Here is a 22021-nt window from a genome sequence, read left to right as displayed (position 1 = left end):
AGGCCCTTTCTCCCCTCTTGCTGACTTTGTTTCCCTTTATCTTTCTTCCCAACCTGCCCAACTGCCTGGTTCTTCTCACCACAATTTAAGGATACAGACAAGGTGGAATGCATCCAGAGGAGCGCAACAAAGATGGTGAGGGGTCTGGAGACCAAGTCCTGTGAGGAAAAGCTGAAGGAGCTGGGTATGTTTAGCCTGGAGAGATGACTGAGAGGTGATATCACCATTTGCACCACTTGGGAGGGCAGTCATAGAGGATGGTGCTGCAGAGTTGTTTTCTGTTGCCCCAGGATCAGAACCAATGGGTTGAAATTAAATCAAGAGTTTTCAGCAAAACATTAGGAAGAACTGCCTGACAGTTAGAGCAGTTCTTTAGTGGAACAGGCTTCCTCAGGAGATGGTAGGATTTCCTTCTTCGGAGATTTTTAAAAAGAGGCTAGATGACCAGCTGATAGCAATGCTGATTCTGTGAACTTAGGCAGATCATGAGAAGGAGGGCAGGATGGATTTCATCAGTGCTTACTTACATGCCCAGGGAAATGCTGATCACCACTTTGGGCAAAAGATGCGATGGCTGGACAGTGTTACTGATATAACCAACATGAATTTGAGCAGACTTCAGAGGATGGTGGAAGACAGGAGGGCCTTGCATAACTTGGTCCATGGGGTTGCAAAGAGTTGGACTTGACTGTGTGACTGAACAACAACAAAGCAATTTTTTCCGAAGGATACTTAGCTTCTGATGCAAGGCTGTTCCTCAGTATGATCTGGCCACATACTCTGATCATCTCCAGTTAGATTATTATTAAGAACTTTATATGGGCCTGCCTTTGAAAACCCTGCAGAACCTTTAGTTGGTTCTAAATACAGTGGGCAGGCTATTGCCAGGGGCAGGATGCAGAAAGTTTTATCACCCCTTGTTGAAAAATATGCACTGGTTGCCAATTTGCTCCCATGCACAGTTCAAAGTGCTGGTTCTTATATTTAAAGCCCTAAATGGCTTGGGGCCAGGGGACTTGAAGGAATGTATCCTCACATATTGTCCAGCCCACAAATTGAAATCTGCCTCACTGGTCTCTGTGCCCCCCGCCTTCAGAGGTAAGGCAGGTTGCAACCAGAGGCAGGGCAAATACAGATCACTGGTACACCAGCAATGGCCCTTTTCAAAACATATTGTTTAGCTAGTCATTCATGTCATCAGTGCCTAACAGATTTCAGCAGCAAGTCATTTATGAGGTTGTCAATTAATACTATTTGGAAACTTCCAGCTGGTTCATAATAAGAAGAGCCCTGCTGGATCAGACCAGTGGTCCATCTAGTCCAGCATCCTGTATCACGCAGTGGCTAATCAGCTCCTCTAGGTCAACAACAGGGCATAGATTAGAGGCTGAGACCTTCCCCTGATACTGTCTCCAGGCTCTGGAATTCAGAGGTTTAGTGCTTCTGAATATGAAGGTTCCCGTCATGGCCTGTAGCCACTGTTAGACCTATTCTCCATGAATATATCTAATCTCCTTTTAAAGTTGTTTACTGCTGTGGCCATCACTACATTGTCTGGCAGCAACTTCTACATTTTTATCAATCTCTATGATTAAACACAACTGCAAAATTTTTGACTGGTGTAGACAGGAAGGAACTATCTTTTGCGTGCTTCAGGGGCTTCACTGACTACCAGTTGGCTTCAAGGCACAATTCAAAACGTTTGTTTTCATCTATAAATCCATAAACTGCCTGGGATTGCAAAAGGACTGACTGCTCCATTATGAATCTGCTTAACTTTTTAAGATTGAATCCCCATCCGTTCTTGTATTAGGATGGGCCTAAACACAGCCTGTTCGCAAGCTTTTTCTATAGTAGTCTATATTCTAATAATCTTTTGCACAGAAGTGGCAAAAGATTTTGAGAGAAGCTCTTGGTCTTCAAACTGTTTCGGGTTTTCCCCCAACCTCAGTAATTCAATGGCATCTACAAATCTGGTTACCTGAAAGCTGCCAACTAAACACGTCTTTGTCTCTCACTGCGGAGCAGTTCCCAGGCTCCCTTCGCTTTCTTAGCTTAAAGCTTCCTGTGAGGAATGCCGGGTGAACACTAAATAGAGACCTTAGGTCAACCTTCCCTCTAATCACCACCCACAACCATCTCGAGGCTGAGAAAATTAGGGTGCTGCCTGCTAAGAGCACAAACTGCTCTTAGCAGGCAGTTTGTGCTAACACAAACTGCTGTTTTATAATGCCTAAATTCTTTAAAACAGCTAAGATTTTATGTGCCCTAATAACCAAAGCACTGCGCTCTCTCTTACGAAATCAGGTTCCTTTTCCTCTCTGTTCAAGATCATATAATAGCAGAGGGAATTCCACCCCCCACGAAGCTCTGCTCCTTTTCATGTTCACTCAAACATTAAATGGCGCTGAATTCAGCAGGAGTGTTCATAAAACAGTGCAATCGCATCTGCAATTCACACTGCAGTGATGAAGCATTCCTCGAATGCATTGGGAAAAATCACCTTCCACAAGTCGCGAGACACTCGCTACGCACTGGGGAGGCGTTCAAAATCCCACGACGCTAAGCAGGGATTGGATGTCTGCGGGCTGAGGAACGTTCCCGCTCTGCAGCTCTATGGCGCGAAAAACCGAAGGGAGCACTCGCTAACGCCACCGCTTGGCGAGCCCGTGGCCAATGTCCGTACAGTTTTCATTCCTACAGTACTTGTAGTCCTCCCTTGTTTGCCGGAGCCGCGTTACATCCCACAAGTCATTGCTCTCCATTTTTGACCCTCCTAAGTCATATCCCGTCATACACTGCACCGTTTGGGTCGCCTCCGCGGCTTTCCCTGTCTTCCCCCCATTTCCTTTCCTACCCCACAATTCCGCGCGCCGTCGGGCCCTCCCTCCCTCCGGCGCCCCTGGAGCAGCAAGATGGCGGACACAATGAACGGGATCCGCCTTTTGGTATCTTGAATCGGGCACAACCGGACGACTCGTTCGCCCATTGTCGGTCTCCCTGCTCCTTTCAGCGGCAGCGGACTCTGCTTCCCTGGTGCTTTCTTTCACCCTTGTTAAGGTTCGCCTCTCCCCTAGCGGCAGCATGAAGCTGACGGACAACGTGCTGCGGAGCTTCCGCGTGGCCAAGGTATTTCGCGAGAACTCGGACAAGATCAACTGCTTCGACTTCAGTCCTAACGGCGAGACGCTCATCTCCAGCAGCGACGATGACTCCATCGTGCTCTACGACTGCCAGGAGGGCAAGTGAGTGCAAGGGGGAGCGTCGGCAGGGCGAACCTGGCCCTTCCCTGTGGATGAAATTGTAGTCGTTAGGATTTGTTTGTACATTTATATCTCGCTTTTCTCAGTAGCACTCCCTGCCTCTTTTATCTTCACAACAGTAACCCTTTGAGGTAGGTTTGGCAAAGAGAGAGCCCCATGGTCACTTAGTGAGACTATGTGGCAGAAAGAGAATTTGAACTTGGGCCTCCCGGATTCTAGTCTAACACTGCAATCTGCATCACGCTGAAAAAGATCAGTAGGTCTCTGTCAGAGGCAGATGGTGAAGATGGGATTGGCTGACTAAGAGATGGGAGGGGGGAATTTTAGATTTTCTAGTTGAGACCCTGTCTTTAGGTGAGGGGTGTGTGTGAGTGAATGGAGAGTTGGGTACCATTTATTTTTCATAACCGTTTTTAAAAATGCATTTTAGTAAAAGGGCACATATTTCTGTCAGGACATTATAGGGTGTTGGAATTGGCATGTGTTGAGAGTGATAATCAAGATTTGCCTTCACAGTTAAACATGTTGGAAAGCCCTGTCAGTACTTAACAGCTATGGCTAAGTTGAGTGGGTACTAGCTTTTCTTTCATTTATCATGATTTTAATTTAAAAAACATAGCAATGGTTTGGTAAATAATGGGGAATGGGCATTCAAATAAGTGAAATGGGTGCAATGTCCCGAAATGGGGCAAGAGCTGTAGCATATTTGAACTACCAGTAGAGGTCTCAGGAGTAGAATTGTATCCAGCTGGTATTTAGTGGCATCAGTCTATAATATTGGTTACTGTTGGGTTTTTTAAAATATTACATAGCATTGTTACATTAGAAAGCTAGAAAGTTTTGGGGCTGTTCAGTCATATTTGAGTGCCTATATCATATTATAGCACTAAGACACATCAGGGATAATTTGATGATCACAGTTGTCATAAATGCAATATGGTCCTGCTGTTACTGGTGCTGAAAAGAACAAAATGTAATTGTGAAGATTTCTATTTTAGAGCAGTCTCCTTTCTATATTTTTGTAAAGGTTAATCTAGAAAACACTTTATCAGAACCAATTTTAATAATTAAAAATATTGAGATTGAGTGATTACCACATCCTGATGAATGTGATGTCTTCATTTTCACACATGAACTGGTTTGTCTTGAAAAAAGATTTGCTGTTAAATGCCTATTTTACTAAGGCTGATATCCTGCGTACATGGATTTGGCAGTAAATCCCACGGAACTCACTGTGACTTATTTCTCAGTAGACAAACCAGACTGCGTGTGTGTTGCTATGTAGGTTGCCTACTTGTGTAAAAATCAAAATCCTCTTTTTGCATTTTGGTTGTATATCTTTTCTGAGTGGTTGTTGACTCTTTTGCACTTTGCTTCAGCATGCCCAGGGCATATGCTCCTGCACACAACTTGTGTGCATTCCCCTATGTGCTCTTGCTAGATGGCAGGGATCAAGAGTTATCCATGGTCTGCATCCAGGGATAGGGGTAGTGAGGTTATGTTGTATCTTTGGCTTGTTTGCTGATTTAGTGTGCTGTGCTGCCAGTTGTGCATAAGACTTCCAGATGTCATTGCAGGAGGCACACTTGCAGATGTGATCTTTGTCATTCTAAAAACCTTTCTGAGTGACAGTGTGGATTTTGAGACAATGGGCATTTGACTGGTAAAATATTATTTGGTTAATTTACTGTTGAAGTGCTAGCGCCATCTTAAAAGCATTATAAAGGTAAAAAAAAAAGGTAAAGGTACTATCTGTGCAAGCACCAGTCATTTCTGACTCTGGGGTGACATTGATTTCACAAAGGTTTCATGGCAGACATTTTTACGGGGTGGTTTGCTATTGCCTTCCCCAGTTGTTTACACTTTACCCCCAGAAAACTGGGTACTCATTTTACCAATCTCAGAAGGATGGAAGGCTGAGTCAACCATGAGCTGGCTACCTGAACCCAGCTTCCATCAGGAGCCAGCTCAGGTCATGAGCAGAATTTGGACTGCAGTACTGCAGCTTTACCACTCTGTGCCACGGGGCTGCTAAAAGTATTGTACTCATTAGAAAAAAATGAAAGCATAACAGATTTGATGCCTGTACGAGTTACTAAAACAAATTAGTACAGGGGTGTCAAGCATTCGGCCCAGGGGCCGAATCAGGCCCCCACAGGGCTCCTATCAGGCCTCCAAGCAACAGGCTGTCATTTCCTTCCTTCTCCCTCTCTCTTGCTTCCTTCTGAATAACAGCTTGCTTTGCAAGGCTTGCTTATATAGGAGCTTCAGAGCAAAACTATTTTCCCCATTGGCTAAGGCTCTTCTTCCCCTGGGGAGGAAGGGGGAGCAGAACTTGCTTTGCTAGGCTTTCTCAATTGCACAGCAGGGCTACTGAGCCAAGCCTCTTTCCTTTCTGTTGGCTGCTCCCCCTCCTGGCCCCCTAGGGAAGGAAGGAAAGACCCAGAGCTTCCTTTGCCCAGTTCTCTGGATCTCATGGGAAAAATACAAAGAAAGAACCTTTATGACCAAGAAGTGCTAATGTTTTAAGCATGTTTTAATTTTTTTTAAATCTTTACTTTTGTTTGTGTGTCCTTATAAAGTTTATATCTCTGCTACCTAATTTTAAATAGGTACACACATGGCCCAGCCCCAACACGGTCTCATTTATATCAGATCCGGCCCCCATAACTAATGAGTTCAACACCCCTGAATTAGTTTATTTCATAATTTCACAGTAAGGGAGATGAAGCAACCCCTCCCCCCATTATACCTATCAACAATGAGGTTTCCAGAAAAATACTTGGGAAACATATCCAATACTTTTTTTGAGAGAGAGAGAGAATCCTCATTCTTTATTCTCTTTTCACACAATGCAGTTACAGGCTGCAGCAGAAATTACAAGACATGCAGTATTTTGGAATCTGTTTAAAAAGAATAAAATAAAGGATTCAAACATAGACAAACTAGAGCACTAAAATTACTACACTGGAAAAGCAAGGAGAGCAAAGAGCCATTCAAATCCCACAGACCACTGTGTGTCCTGTCCTAATCCAGAGATTCTGTCAACTACTGGATTCCTTGGCTATGTGCCTCAGTGATTGCCAAATGAGGACATAACCCTGGAAGAAGTTCCCTGCCTTCAAGGGCAGCTTGAACTGCAGGTTACCAAGCATGATTCAGGGAGTTTTCTTCATCTCAAGAAGCCACAAGGAGTTTTCTTCACCCTATCAAGCCCCAAGACAATGTGCTTGTCACACTTGGAAAAGAGCTCATGGATTTGTTCCTCTGTGGTGTAAAAGGACAGATTGCCCACATAAAGTGTGGTAGAGTTCTTCAGGGCCTTCTTCTGCAGTTCACATTCGCTCAGGTATTTGTCCCAGTACTGTTATGGGGACATCTGATCACTTGAATTACTTGTTCATGTCTGATTGGTGATTACAATACTGCTTGCTTGCACTATGGTAGAGGAGACATAGATAAGAATTTTGATTTGACCTGTATAGCCCATCAAGTGAGTTTATAAGTTGGTTTTATGTATTTGTGGATTAAATAATATTAAACATACACATGCTCTCTCACAATTCCTAGGAATAATCACCTGAAGAACATTAATTACACTTTGAAATGCCTAGTTTCCTGATATTGTATTGATAATGGCATCCATACATTGTTGTTGACTTTATAAAACTACATACCTTTAGAAAATCTCTGCAGAAAGATGAACTACAGTAAAGTTTTCTTCCTCACATCTCTGGACCAGCATATGTGCTCTGATGTTTTTTGAACTCTAGTCACTTCTTTGACAAATTAGATTTGCATTTACTTGTAGAACTGTTTAATACTGATTCCTGTTGTTTGGGGGGGGGGGGGTTGGTTTGGGTTGATGTATTTTTAGCTACTTTTCTGTCCCTTTGTTTGGAGTAGTCTAGCTTTGGTGGTGTTAGGCCAAAGAAAATCCACAAAAACCCATGCCTACAACCAACACAATGTTTTTCTCTTCAGTTTTAGATTAGTTGACAGATATACATCATAGGGATAAACTAAATTTCCAATATTGTTTTTGAGTTTCTAGAAAATTGCTGAGGATGATAATTGTGCAGCCCATATTTGTAAACTCCCTCCCTTCATGATAGAGGATGCATTTATTTACTCCACTTTCCTCATAAATGGGGCCCAGAGTGGCTTGTAACCTCCTCTATGACCACAATAATTGGGTAGGCTAGGTGAAGTTTGTGTGACTAGCCCAAGGTTATGCAGCAAGCTTTCATGACTATGTGGAGATTTGAACATGAGCGTCCCAGATCCTAGTTCAACACTAACACCATATTTATGTTGTGCCTGATCCCCTTAGATTCACAGCGGCTAACAAAGAAACAAGAAGTATTGAGAAGACAATACTGACTTTGATGGACCAAGGGTCTGATTCAGTATAAGGCAGCTTCAAACAAGTTGCAAATGCATGAAGTAATTCATTATCAAGACAAAACAGTGCATTAAAAGAGGAAGATTTACCAGCCTCAGATGCGATTCAGTTTTCTTGAGTAGAGCACATCAAGCTTGAGGGTGTTCTTGGATGTAACTTTGCTGATGAATAAATGTCACTGTTGTTGCTAGCTGCACTTTCTTTCAGTTACATCCTGCTCACAAACTGGCTCCTTAGACTCTGCATGATCCCTGCCATGATAACTTCCAGATTGGAATAGTGTAACTCACTCAACATGGAGTTGCTTTTGAAGACCTAAAAGCTTAAACTGGTATAAAATGTGGCAGCAAGATCCTGTCTGGGGTCACTCACCTGGAACATATTAACTATGTTGCTCTGTCAACTGAACTGGTTACTTATTTGCTTCTGGACCCAGTTCAAAGTTCTGGTTAACCTTAAAGCCTTTTATGGCCAATGGCCCTCAGTTATCGAACTGCATATTCCTGAATACTTTCACTATTACCGGCACTCATGAAAGTGTTCTCCCTATGATGCCCTCTCTCAGAACTGTTTGGCAACAGTCAGGCTGCAAAGCTTTTTTTTTCCCCCTGCAGCACCAATATTTTTTAATGTCTTACCAGAACAGGTAGAAGGCTTCACTTTCTGCATTCAAGAAAGCATGGAAAATGGCTGTATTACAAAGAGAACTGGACAGAAAGAAAAATCTTTTCATACCTGATTGTACTCTTTTATGCACTGTTTTGTCTTGATAATGAATTACTTCATGCATTTGCAACTTGTTTCTTTGTTAGCTGCTGTGAATCTAAGGAGATCAGGCACAACATAAATATGGCATTAGTGTTGAACTAGGATCTGGGACGCTCATGTTCAAATCTCCACATTGGATGGTTAATATGAAGATTAAAGAGCTAGATTGGAAGGGGGGGATTAAAGGTGTTGGAAATCTACCTTCTCAACCCCCTTCCAAGATTGTATAAACTCAGCAGCTTTAGTGAGCTCTCTTCCCCCAGTCCCTTTTCCCTGGCTCTTACCTGCTGTGAACATTCAGTTCTTATAAGTCTGGGAGGGTGGGTGGCCTTTGGTTAGTTTACAAAGCCCTTTCTCCTTACTTTGAGAAGTTCCCTCAGCCACATAGTGACCTTTGCCTCAGCTGCGCTTCTTTCATCATCTTAATGGAAACAGTCTGGATTACTATGGTGGGAGTCTAGTACTGAGGTCCCCAGCTGGTTCATGCTAACACCTTTTGTGGTCCCTGCCAAGTGTGTTTAGAAAGTGGGTGAGGCCAGATGAGGTCTGTGTAAATGAAATAAAATCTGTGGGTGTGTATTATGTTCTTTAACTCTGGAACATCTGTTTATGCTGTTCCTGTTAATTAGCATCCTACTATTATCCAGAATTTCAGAGTGGCTTGCCTTAAAGCTGTGGTCAAATGGCTGGGTGGGAAGATTTAGCCATTTGACCACATGCTTTTCTGCGCACTCCCCCCCCAGACTTGTGTTCTTTTGTTATATCCATGTACACTAAGGCTTTTTCACTTAACACTGTTAAAATTGTTCAAATACTGTAACAATTTTACTAACTTAGTGTGATTGACAGCAAGCAATTGCAGTCTTTTAAGCAATGCTGCTTGAGAAAGGGTGAGCTAGCTGAAAAATGATTGACAGTTCATAGGGCTCATTCTGATTGGGTGAAGGCAGCTTACTGTGGAATGGAACAGGGAGCTATTTTAAAAAATTCAAGTGGGAAGGAGTCAGCCAGTTGAAAGAGCTAGGGAGCAGAGTGAACAGAAAACTCCTGATAAGAGACTCTGAAGAAAAAGGGGCTTTTAAGCCCCATCTATAGCAGAGGAGTATGTTGTGCAACCAACAGACTTGGGGTGGAGAAACTGAGTCTGACAAAAGAGTCAGAACCCCATCTATTCCAGGAGTGGAAAGAAATCTCCTGGTGTGAAAAACAGAAACACTGCTTGAGTGGAGAATTAGCCATTCTCCCTCTGAGGTGGAGAGCATCTTGTATGGGTGTTTCCCACCATCCAGTTAGGGAGGCAGGACAAACTTCTCCCTGTCTTCTCTGTGGGAACCACCCCCATCTTCCATTTCCTTTCCTGCCTCGCAGAGAGATCAAGGTAGATTTAGACTGCATCTTTGGTTACATTCTTTGTTTCACTGTCTTTCTATACCTACTTTTTTGTCTGTCTATGTTCCTTTTTATTTCTGTCTTTTCTGTTGTAAAATGAAAGCCCAAGGAGACATTGTCGTGATGGTGGCAGCCATTCTGTCTAAGCACAATTAGCCTGTAGAACGACTCTGATGGCTGCTGAGGAGTCAGGGGGATTCCTGTCAGATCTAGTAACTCTTTGGGGTGCTGCAGCCTCTAGATCAGGGGTGTCGAACTCATTTGCTATGAGGACTGGATTTGACATAAATGAGACCTTGTCGGGCCGAGCCATGTGTATCATAAAATGTAATGCCAGGTAGTGGACATATAAACTTTATAACGGGCACAGACACACAATTAAATAATTTTTTTTGCTTAAAATAAAACATGCTTAAAATATTAGCACACTTGGAATATTTTGTTTTACAGTCTCTGATAAATGTCACCTCTTGCTATGAATTATTGCATCAAAAATTGCAGACAATGTCTGTGCTGTACCAGTCTTGAATATGTGCTGTTCAGGTGTGCACATCTGTAAGTTGCAAACCTACTTTTGATTCATTGATATTCATTACAGACATCTCATGGTCAATGCTTTGAGCCTGATACCCAGAGGAACATGAAGCAGCTGGGCATTGTGAGCTTTTGTACAGAAGTTGCTTCAAGTACTAGTCAAGAACATGTGAAGGCACCATGGCACAGACTGGGGGCTATGTGCTTGTCTACAAAACTGTGATTTCCCCCAGAAAAATGACTACAACTAAAAAAACCAAACAACTTCGCCCCAAAAAAACAAGAACAGAGAGGCAGCCATGTACAGTGGTCAGTGTCAGCTGACTGCCTGGGAAGTCTAAATTCAAGACCCCCAATCAAACGAAAATGTGAAAGAAAAAATAAGGAAAATTTGCTGGGTAAACCTGGGGTGGAACACACTCTCAGCCTAATGCTGATATTTTGGGCATGAGTACAGTGAAAAAGAGGAGGGGAATCCAGTTACAACCCCAACAAAACACACTCTCTCTCTCTCTCTCTAGCAAGGCAAAAAGCTCATACTTTCACTAAAACGTTGCTAGTCTTAAAAGCATTCTTTGTAGCTCTCCTGATGGCGGGGACTGGCAAAGGAAGCTCTGGCTCTTTCTCTCCTTCCCCAGGGCAGGAGGAGGGGAGGAGCCTCAGCCATTAATTAGAAGGAAAAGAGGCTTGTCTCAGTAGCTCTACAGAATGATTACATATGAACATATGAAGCTGCCTTATACTGAATCAGACCTTTGGTCCATCAAAGTCAGTATTGTCTTCTCAGACTGGCAGCGGCTCTCCAGGGTCTCAAGCTGAGGTTTTTCACACCTATTTGCCTGGACCCTTTTTTGGAGATGCCAGGGATTGAACCTGGGACCTTCTGCTTCCCAAGCAGGTGCTCTACCACTGAGCCACTGTCCCTCCCCTAATTAATTGAGCCTGGCAAACTTAATCACACAGCAGAGCTATAGAGCCAAGTTCCCTCATTGGCTGAGGCTGCTCCTCCCTCCTCCTCCCTTTGGGAAAAGGGAGGGGGGAGAGGGAAAGGTTGCTTTGCTGCTCTGGCCTGTCGGGAGGAGAAACACAAAATGGCGATCGAAAAAAGCTGGCAAGGGAAAATGAAGCAGATGACAGCCAGTTGCTGGAGAGCCTGATTGGAGCCCTCTGCGGGCCTCATCTGGACCGCGGGCTGCATGTGTGACACCCCTGCTCTAGATCGTGTGGAGCCGACACAACCCATAATGGACTTGATCACGTGGCCTCTTCCAGAGGTCCCTCAGCAAGTATAGCTTTTAAGGGGAAGAGAAGAACAATCTGGCCAGAGGAAGTGGGGTTATTAGGAAAGCCCCTTGCCTATAAACATAGGTTTAAGCCATAATAATATGTCTGTGTGTCCAACCAGTAACAAGCTTAAGAAGCACTCTAGCAATATCTGTATCATAGTATAACCAGTGAAACATCTTTAACAGCAGCAAGCCAAAGTAAACTAAGGAAAAATATGGTCTCTAAATATCTCTAGCGTTGTAAAAAGCAATTTTGGATATATCTTTAAACCTCTCTCTACCAATCCTAACCTAAACTCACTTGTAAATATAGTTTTCCATTCCCTGCCTGTTTATTCTAATAAAATTGATTTCTGTTTCAACTTTCAGTGTGCCTAGGTGCCTATTTCTGAAGTAGAATTTTATAGAGGCACAGACCTGCCTCAATCACAGTTCATTATTTGAGATGTAAGCCTATCAAATAAGAATAGTCATGAACTGATCCATGAATCACAGTTTGTGCAGGCTGATTTGTGGTTAATTTCAAACCAGTTTGTTGGCTCATGCCGTGCCAGAGCTGGAAAATGAACTGTCTTTTTTCCTTGGAGAATCATTTGGTTTGTTTTCACAGAAAGCCTGGTGCTGATTCATTCAATTCCTAGGCAATGTTGGATATGGACTTCTGAAAGCCATAGAAATACTCATTGTAGTTGTCCATAGCTTGATTAGCAGCTTTGGGAGCCACAGAGCTCCCATTCTGCTCTGTGGGAGCATACACCCTGACTCCACTGCTTCCACTTTGCCTCATGGACAAAGAAGAGTTAGTTGTCTTGAGAGCTGAAGCTGAGCTTTCATGGGGGCACCTGCTTTTGGGGGGGGGCTATAACTTGGACACTTCGAATCCAGTCTTTCCCAAACTTGGCGAGTAGGTGGAGGAAAGCCTGCTGAAGACTCACAGTGAGTTTTACACCTCATGAATTGGTTTGGACAACTATACGAATCAGAAAATGAAATGAACCTCTAGTTCAGGCAATCACATGAACCAACACAAACCACCATTTTCGTGTTCCGTGCCCATCCTTATTAAAGGTAAAGTATCAAAAAGTAATAAGGTTGGATAATGGCATTATAATAAAAGTTTATTTACCACATCAGAAGAGTGACATGCTACCCAAAGGCTACCCAGTTAGCAGAAGAAAGCTGAATCTCATCCCTGACAGTATGTTACATTTTTCATGTATTCATAAATCTACCCAACAGGTATTGTAGTGTCTACTTTGTGTGCTTGCTTGTAACCATAATTTTCCAAGCTGCGCAGGAGGGAGGCTATTGCTGGGGAGTTGGCTTATCTGGTAGTTACAGCAATGACTTAGAATACCAACAGGGAATGCATTTAACCTTGAAGACGCAGGCAAGATGTCTTGCATTTACACCAAAGCCTGGGTACTATAACGGACACTGGGGAGGGCTTAATTTTTGTTTCCTATAAATAATCACCATCTTTTGTATTCAAACCATTCTTGGCAGTGGCCTTTCGGCAGAAGATCATTCCTGTTGTTTCCAATAAACCTTGGCCATATTCATACGCACTACGATGCTTTGGGTCAGCAGTTGTCAAAACCTTACAATAGGGAGTGCCAGTCCAGTACACTTACTGCTTAAATTGTTTGGCCTTGGCAGCGTGAGGAACAAACCATGGAACAACATCACCGACACTATCATCTGCCCGGGCTTTCTTTTGTTGGATCTAAGTTTTAAAGCTTTGAGTTCATATTTCAAGTGTATCTTCCTCAGGCCATATGCAGATATGGTAGTGTGGAATTGGTGCATAGTATTTCCAGTGCACCTGGCTTTTTTATTCTGGATTTGTGACGGTTTGTTAGAGGTATAATGTCCCAGTGGGGGAGTAATTCTTGCATTCTAGGCAGGGCCAGACCTCCCCCTAGGTAAATTAGGCATCTGCCTAGGGCACCGGGCTGGGGAGGGTGCCAAATTGGGCCCTCCCGGCCCAGTACCATAGGCAAATATCCAAATTTTGCCACCTGTGAGGGCTTCTGGCTAGCACACAGTTTCTGTATCACTCTCTGAGCATCCTCTGGGCGGAAGACACTCAGAAAATGCTAAAAGTGGCAGCGGCAGGGGGGCTGAAGCAAGGTGCCATGTTGTGGCGCTGCAAATAAAAAAAGAGGGGAGGGGCAGCCCAGGGCGTGGCACGTCTGCCTGGGGTGCTGCACACTCTAGGGCCGGCCCTGATTCTAGGTGTAATATAAGTGACACAGAACAGCATTTCAGTTATAATAATAATAACATTTTATTTATATCCCACCCTCCCCACCGAAGCAGGCTCAGGGCAGCTAACAACATAATCAATCTATACAATCAGTTATATAACAATTTTAAAATCAACATTCAACATAAAACATTCCAATTTAAAATTAACATTTCTGGTGCTATTCTATTAGATGCAAGTATGTATGATGGCGGAATCACTTAAGACGAGTCCATCAATCATTCAGTCAGGTAAAGGCTATCCTAAAGAGGAAGGTCTTGCAGGCCTGGTGGAACTGTTCAAGGCTCTGCAGGGCCTGCACTTCCTCCAGGAGCTGGTTCCATAGGTGTGGAGCTGCAGTGGAGAAGGCCCATGTGCGAGTATTCTTTAATTTTGCCTCCTTCGGCCCGGGGATAGTCAGTTGGTTCTTCCACACTGACCTCAGTGCTCTCTGGGGTTCATATGGGGAGAGACGGTCCTTCAGGTAGAAAATTCTTTTAATTTCTGCTACCACTACCTGTTTCATGGTGAGGATCCAAAATGTTTGGAAATAAAATACCATTTTTAGTGTTAATTGCTTAAATAGTATAATCTGACAGCTAAAAGATTTATCATGTGTAATGTCTGGAAAGATAGGCTTCAGTGTAAAAGACACAGGGAAAAATCTGATGCTCATAACGATGCTCATAATCTTTCATCCTGCCATATGCAGCTCTGATTTTTTTTTAAAAAAGAGGCTGATTGGAAGATCATCTTGTCATGATTACTACAAACTGAAATACTATGTTGATAGCTTAGAATGAGAGGTTTGCATACAGGTTTCCTAAGAAGGGGTTCACAGTTATAGGTTTGGTTCAGTAGCTTTGCATTGCTTGTGGTTATCCCAACCCTTCCCATTTCCACATTCTTTAGGAGGGATTTATGATTTCTGTGTTGCGCTGAGCTTTGGAGTAGGCAGTCTACAAAGGATACATAGTTAGGTCTTTTCTACTCAGCAGGATGCATTTTGTTCATTGCTTCTGGGTCTGCTATGTGAAATGCAGGTTTTTTCAGGGTTTCATTGGACTGAAGTAGCAGGGCTGGGCTTTCAAGCAGGCAAGTAGCCTATGGGATGTTTCAGCATTACTGAGCTTCCTGCCTTAGCAAGGAGATTTACAGAAATCTGTTCCCCAGGCAGCAGTAGTAGATTCTTAGATATATTCAATCTAATCCCTAAGGTACTGCAGATCTTCTGCAGTTGTGCTCCATTACAGGAAAGATTGTTAAAAGTAGCACATGAAAATATTGTAAAATCAGTGCCAAATGTTCACTCAGTTTGTCTTAAAATCTTTTAAAATTGGAAGAAGATAAGAAGATATTGGATTTATATCCCGCCCTCCACTCAGAGTCTCAGAGCGGTCACAATCTCCTTTACCGTCCTCCCCCACAACAGACACCCTGTGAGGTGGATGGGACTGAGAGTGCTCTCACAGCAGCTGCCCTTTCAAGGACAACTTCTGCAGTAGCTATGGCTGACTCAAGGCCATTCCAGCAGCTGCAAGTGGAGGAGTGGGGAATCAAACCCGGTTCTCCCAGATTAGAGTCCAGGCACTCAACCACTGCACCAAACTGGCTCTCCACAATATATTACAATCAGGATGCTGGTTATAGTATAGCAATGGCTGTTGGGGAAAAATGGCCAGTACACCTTGTGGTCCTTTTAAGAATCTTTTTGGTTCACTAACCATGATGAATGTTGGCAGGATCTTAGGATTTGTGAAGGTCACTCACTCCCAGAGGTCAAAATTCTTTGAGGAAGCAGCCCAGACTACCTGATCAGCTGGTAAGAACATGAGAAGCCATGTTGGATCAGGCCAATGGCCCATCCAGTCCAACACCCTGTGTCACACAGTGGCCAAAAAAACCAAGTGCCATCAAGAGGTCCACCAGTGGGGCTAGAAGCCCTTCCACTGTGCCCCCCCCCAAGCACAAGAATACAGAGCATCACTGCCCCAGACAGAGAGTTCCACTAATAGCCACTGATGGACTTCTGCTCCATATGTTTATCCAATCCCCTCTTGAAGCTGTCTATGCTTGTAGCCGCCACTACCTCCTGTGGCAGTGAATTCCACATATTAATCACCCTTTGGGTGAAGAAGTACTTCCTTTTATCAGTTTTAACCCGACTGCTCAGCAATTTCATTGAATGCCCACAAGTTCTTGTATTGTGAGAAAGGGAGAAAAGTACTTCTTTCTCTACCTTCTCTATCCCGTGCATAATCTTGTAAACTTCTATCATGTCACCCCACAGTCGACGTTTCTCCAACCTAAAGAGCCCCAAGTTTTAACCCTTCATAGGGAAAGTGTTCCAACCCTTCAATCATTCTAGTTGCCCTTTTCTGCACTGATGGGCAGGGATGCTTGGAGCAGGAGTACATGGAACTAGCTTTCTGCTTCAAGCTTCCTTCCCCTTTGCTCTGACCCCTCTTCAGTTCACTGCCTTGTAGGGGAAGCTGCCTGACCCTCTTTTCCCACCCTGATCTCCACTTTCTTTCTTTCTTTCCTGATCTCATTTTGATCGTGGGGAGAAATTAGGGAGATGTCCTTCCCCTGCAATTCTTGAAAGTTCCCTGTTCTGGTATAATTTGGGACTTTGTTATTTTTTCTTGTTCAGTGAGAGCTATTGCTAATCCTGCATCTTTAATTTGCCTAAACAGGATTTAATAAAGATTTGTTAGTCTGTTGCATTACTCACTGTTCATTTTTCTGTAATTGAAGTCAAAGCATTCCTTCAGCACTTATCTGATTTATTGATTTATGGCATGCAGTTTCTTTTTTTGAAGGCTTTGATATGGCTGGCATTGGCAGGGTTGCTGTGTTGGAACAGATGATATAATGGTTCTTGTATTTCCTCTTGGCAGACCAAAGAGAACATTGTACAGTAAAAAGTATGGAGTGGATCTCATCAGATACACACATGCTGCCAACACTGTAGTGTACAGTTCCAATAAAATAGATGGTAAGTGATATATTCATCATTACTAATCTCTGCTTGTCCTATGTCTGGGTCAGATAATATTATTGGAGCTTGGGGAAAATATTGCTCTTGACTAAACTGAATTATTTATTCACTAAAGCTTTTTAGGTGGTAAATGAATGTTTTCCTGCTCTTAGGATTTAATGTATTAAATGTGACTTTCAAAGAAATTCCTCAACCAATTCTTAACAGTGGATTAGGGTGAAATAAGTACACCAGCAATTCAGTATCTCTTAAAAGAGATGAAATCATCTGTTAACTTTGCTACTGGCATAGTCCCAATCCTTACAATATTTATTTGGGTATTTCCCATGTGACCTCCAGGTAAGTATATTTAGCATGGCAGCCTTAGTTTTTCTCTTACAAAATGTTATAGTGAATTTGTGCTAAATTGTTTAGAACCAGTGACCCAGACTATGTGAAAGTGGTGCCTTTTATCAGACCAGTTGTTCACATCAGATGCAAAAATGTTTATGTCAGAATTTGTCTTGAGACTGGCATGAGGGATAAACTATACATGATGGCCAGCTCTGTTAATAATGACCAGCTCTTTTTGTCTTTCAGTAGAAGTTGTGCGCAGGTGTAATGCAGGGCTGTGTTGCAAGAGGATTGCATTGCTTTTCTGCAACCCCCCCCCCTCATTTTTTTTCCTGAACTGAATGCTCCATGGAGTTGTAATTTAGATAATTTCAAGTCAGGAAAAAGTCATGGAACAAAGATGATTGACTCCCTGACCTTTTCCCCCTCATGTTTATTTATTTATTTTATTATATTTATATCCTGCCCTCCCCTGTCGGGCTCAGGGCGGCTCACAACAGATAAAGATATATACTATTCAAATAAATTACAATAAAATCATTAAAATGCATTATATACATACAATACAATACAGTTTCAGTCCTAAAATCCAAGATGCCATTGGTATTATTAATTCATTTTTGACACTGCATATGGTAGTGTTGTTCAATGCTGTGGTATAGTGGTTGCATTCCCAGTTAGTTGTTAAAAGCTAATTTAAATAACAAGGCGAACCTGGGCAGTACAATAAAAAGTAGAGACATCAGCCTGTCAACAAAAGTCCGTATAGACAAAGCGATGATATTCCCAGTAGTAATGTATGGCTGTGAGAGCTGGACCATAAGGAAGGCCGAGTGCAGAAGAATAGATGCTTTTGAGATGTGGTGCTGGAGAACACTCTTGAGAGTCCCTTGGACTGCAAGAAGATCAAATCAGTCAGTCCTAAGGGAAATCAACCCAGACTGTTCCCTGGAAGGTCAGCTGCTGAAGCTCAAATACTTTGGCCACCAAATGAGAAGGGAGCACTCCCTGGAGAAGATCCTGATGCTAGGAAAGACAGAAGGCAAAAGAAGGGGACGTCAAAAGATGAGATGGCTGGACAGTGTTACTGATGTAACAAATACGAATTTGAGCAGACTTCGGAGGATGGTGGAAGACAGGAGGGCCTGGTGTGACTTTGTCCATGGGGTCGCAGAGTCGGACTCGACTGTGTGACTGAACAACAAATTTAAACAGTTCTGTTTTGCAGTCCCTGCTGAATTGTGGCAAGTCCCGCAGGGCCCTGATATTTTCAGGGAGAGCTTTCCAGAGGGCAGGGGCTGCTACCGAAAAAGCTCTTGTTCTGGTGGTAGCCAGCTGAGTGTCTTTTGGCCCAGGGATCGCAACAAGATTTTGAGTACTTGATCTTAGTTCTCTCTGGGGCTCATATGGGGAAAGGTGGTCCTGGAGGTAAGCAAGTTCCTGACCATATAGGGCAGGGGTGTCGAACTCATTTGTATGGATCTGGCCCTCATTTGTTACGAGGGCCAGATCTGACATAAATGAGACCTTGTTGGGCCAAGCCATGTCAGGTTGGGCTGAGCCATGTCAGGCCAGGCCATGTATGTACCTATTTAAGATTATGTAGCAGAGATATAAATTTGATAAAGAACATGGACAAACACAAATATATATTTTTTAAAAATGTAAAGCATGCTTAAAACGCTAGTACTCATTGGTCTTAAAGATGCTTTCTTTGTATTTCTCCCATGGGATCCAGGGAACTGGGCAAAGGAAGCTGCAGCTCTTTCATTCCTTCCCCAGGAGACTGGAGGGGAGCCTCAGCCAATAGAAGGGGAAAAGGCTTGGCTCAGTAGCTCTGCTGTGCAGTTGAGAGAACCTGGCAAAGCAAGCTATTCCTCCCCTCTTCCTCCCCAAGGGAGGAGCCTCAGCCAGTGGAGAAAATAGAGGCTTTGCTCTGTAACTCCTGTGCAATTGAGCAAGCCTTGCAAAGCAAGTCGTGATGCAGAAGGAAGCAAGATATAGGGAGAAGGAAGCAGATGACAGCCAGTTTCTCGGGGGCCTGATAGGAGCCCTCCAGGGCCTGATTCGACCCCTGAACTGCATGTTTGATACCCCTGATTTAAAGGTCATAACCAGCACCTTGAAGCAAACCCGGAATGCTGTAGGCAACCAGTGCAGTGTCACCAGCGCAGGCTGAATGTGCTCCTGTAGAGGTAGCTCCAATAACAACCTGGCTGCTGTGTTTTGCACCAGTTACAGCTTCTGGGTTTGCGTCAGGGGCAGCCCTATGTAGAGGGTGTTACAGTAGTCTAATCTTGAGGTGACCGTTGCATGGATCACTGTTGCCAGGTCACTGCGCTCCAGGTATGGAACCAACTGCCTTATCCGCCTAAGATGATAAAATGCAGATTTGGCTGCTGTTTGGGCCTCCATTGTCAGTTGAGACCCCTAAGCTCTTAACCCTCAAAGTTGGTGCTAAAGGCACCCATAAAAGGTCAGCAAAGGGATCTCTCTCTTCCTAAATGCCGCTACCTAGGCACAGGATTCAATAGATTCAGTTTCAGTTGACTCTGCCTGAGCCATTTCACCTCAGCTTGCAGTGCCAGGTCCAGATTTTCCGGGGCGCAGCCAGATTGGCCTCCCATCAATAGATAGAGCTGGGTGTCATCGGCATATCTCTGAACAATCTGGGCAAAGGGGCACATATAGATGTTAAATAACATTGGGGAGAGAACCGCCCCCTGAGGCACACCACATATGAGTGGGTGCCTCCGAGAAGACTGCTCTCCTATAGCCTCCTGGCCTTGGAGAAAAGAGGTAAGCCATTGAAGGGCAGACCCCTGAATCCCTGTGTCGGTGAGGCAGCGAGACAGTAGCTGGTGGTCAACTATCAAATGTAGCCAACAGATCTAATAGCAACAGCACTGTCTCTGTCCCGTGGCCCAGGCGGAAGCCGAATTGAAATGGCTCTTAACACGGAAGTGTCATCCGAGAACCCCTGTAATTGTGCTGCCACTTCCCTCTCTATAACTTTGCCCAAAAAGTATGTTGTGGTCCTGATTGGGCCTTCACACAACTGCTGTTGAAAGGGAAGAAAAATTCTGGTAGCTCTTTTTGTAGAACTGCCAGAATTTTCTGTTTTGGCCTTGGGAGTGCTCCCCCTCCCAGTTTCTCTCTTGAATGTGACGTTTGAAAACTCTTGTGTTAATGAGCACTAGTATGGATCTGGTAAAAAATACCACGACACCAGTTTTATGCATATCATAAAGGTGAATTTGAATATGTAGTAAGGGTATAGAATCATCATATTGTGCTTTCAGCTTTTATTAATGGGGCTAGTCTCCTACAGTTGGTATCTGGTTAATATATTTCTCAAAATTCTCATCCCAGGTTGAGATGCTTGAAGGAAGGACCTGTGTTTTGTCAATTTTAAGTTGTGTATAAAATTCTGTTTCATACCTGCTACTGTTTACAGTTTGAGTATTTATTTTTAATTTTGACTTATCGATCACCATCTCCTGAAAACAAGGCTCAGGGCAGTGAACAAATTTCAATACACACATTCAAATTAAGTTAAATAATTAAAACAGTAACAAGATAATAATTTCAGATGATATTAAAATACATCAACATTACTCTGTTGAGGGATGCAAAGGAGAGAACGGGAGAACCCCCAGGCAAGGTGGAAATGTTTGCTGTCCTCAACCGTAGGCCTGGCGGAACATCTCTGCCTTACAGATCCTGCAGAACTGCATTAAGTCCCTCAGGACATGAATGACATTTGGTAAAGAGTTCCACTAGGTCTAGATTCATAAAAGGCCTAGGCCTGGTTGAGGACAACCAGATATTTTTTGGGCCAGGGATAACCAGTAGGTTTTTCTCAAGCATAATGCTCTTCTGGGGGTATACCAGGAGATGCAGTCCTGAAGGTACATTGGTCCCAGACCATTTAGGGTCTTGAAGGTTAATACCAGAACCTTGAACTTGATTTGGTCAACTTGAAGCCAGTGCAGCTGGCAATGCACTGTACTTGGGGTTCCGTTAAGAATCCATGCTGCTGCATTCTGGACCAGTTGTAATTTCCAGATCAACCTCAAGGGTAGCCCTGTGTAGAGTGCGTTACTCTAGTCTAGCTTGGAAATGGGCATTGCATAGATTACTGTGGCTAGATCAGGGCAAGACAGGAAGGGGGCCAGTTGCCTGGCCTGAAATAGCTGAAAAAATGCCAGACTGGCAACAGTTGTGATCTGGGGCTCCATTGATAAGGAGGCATCCAGAAACACACCCAGGCTCTTGGCAATCTGCACAGGTGTTCAAGGCACACCGTCGAGAGGCAGGAGATGGCACTCCTTTCTCCCCTACCCAGCCACAGAACATCTTGGGTTCAGTCTCAGCCAGCTCTGTTTCAACCATCCCACCAAGGCCTTCAGTTCCTCAGCCAGATTTGCTAGGGCAGTATCCAGCCAGCTGTCCATCAGCAGATGCAGTTGGGTGTCATCAGCATACTGACATCCCAGCCCAAAATTACACAGCAGCTGGATAAGGGGATGCATATAGATGTTAAACAACATTGGTGAGAGAATTACTCCTTGAGGAAAAGTACAGTGGCTATTATCAGGTCAAACATGTAACATGAGAAAATGTTGAGGTAGTTGTACGTATAAAAAAGTAGGGAGAGGGTAGATTCTGGGGTCATTTATCAAGAGATTGACTCAAGATTATTGAAAACGCAGTATTAATATACAAGGAGGGTGTTATTGTCTTACAAAACATTGCTTGAGTTTAAAACTTTAAACTTCAGTGGTCTAGAGC

General features: G+C 43.6%; 2 protein-coding genes across 2 annotated transcripts in view; one reads left to right on the top strand and one right to left on the bottom strand.

Annotated features, from left to right (window-relative positions):
- GLYCTK (glycerate kinase) overlaps positions 1–2753 on the bottom strand; it is a 28198-nt gene extending 25445 nt beyond the window's left edge. The window contains exon 1 of the mRNA XM_060239970.1: positions 2536–2753. The gene's annotated coding sequence lies outside the window, so the exon portion shown is untranslated. The remainder of the gene's footprint in view (positions 1–2535) is intronic.
- A 27-nt stretch (positions 2754–2780) lies between these two features.
- Positions 2781–22021, top strand: part of WDR82 (WD repeat domain 82) — a 37337-nt gene continuing 18096 nt past the window's right edge. The window contains exons 1-2 of the mRNA XM_060239973.1: positions 2781–3245; positions 16794–16891. Of these exons, the coding sequence (XP_060095956.1) occupies positions 3085–3245; positions 16794–16891 (259 nt within the window). The 5' untranslated portion in view covers positions 2781–3084. The remainder of the gene's footprint in view (positions 3246–16793; positions 16892–22021) is intronic.

Source organism: Heteronotia binoei, chromosome 5, assembly GCF_032191835.1.
Source record: "Heteronotia binoei isolate CCM8104 ecotype False Entrance Well chromosome 5, APGP_CSIRO_Hbin_v1, whole genome shotgun sequence".
NCBI lineage: Eukaryota > Metazoa > Chordata > Lepidosauria > Squamata > Gekkonidae > Heteronotia > Heteronotia binoei.
Note: the sequence above shows the minus strand (reverse complement) of the source record. Positions and strands in the feature narration are given on the sequence as shown.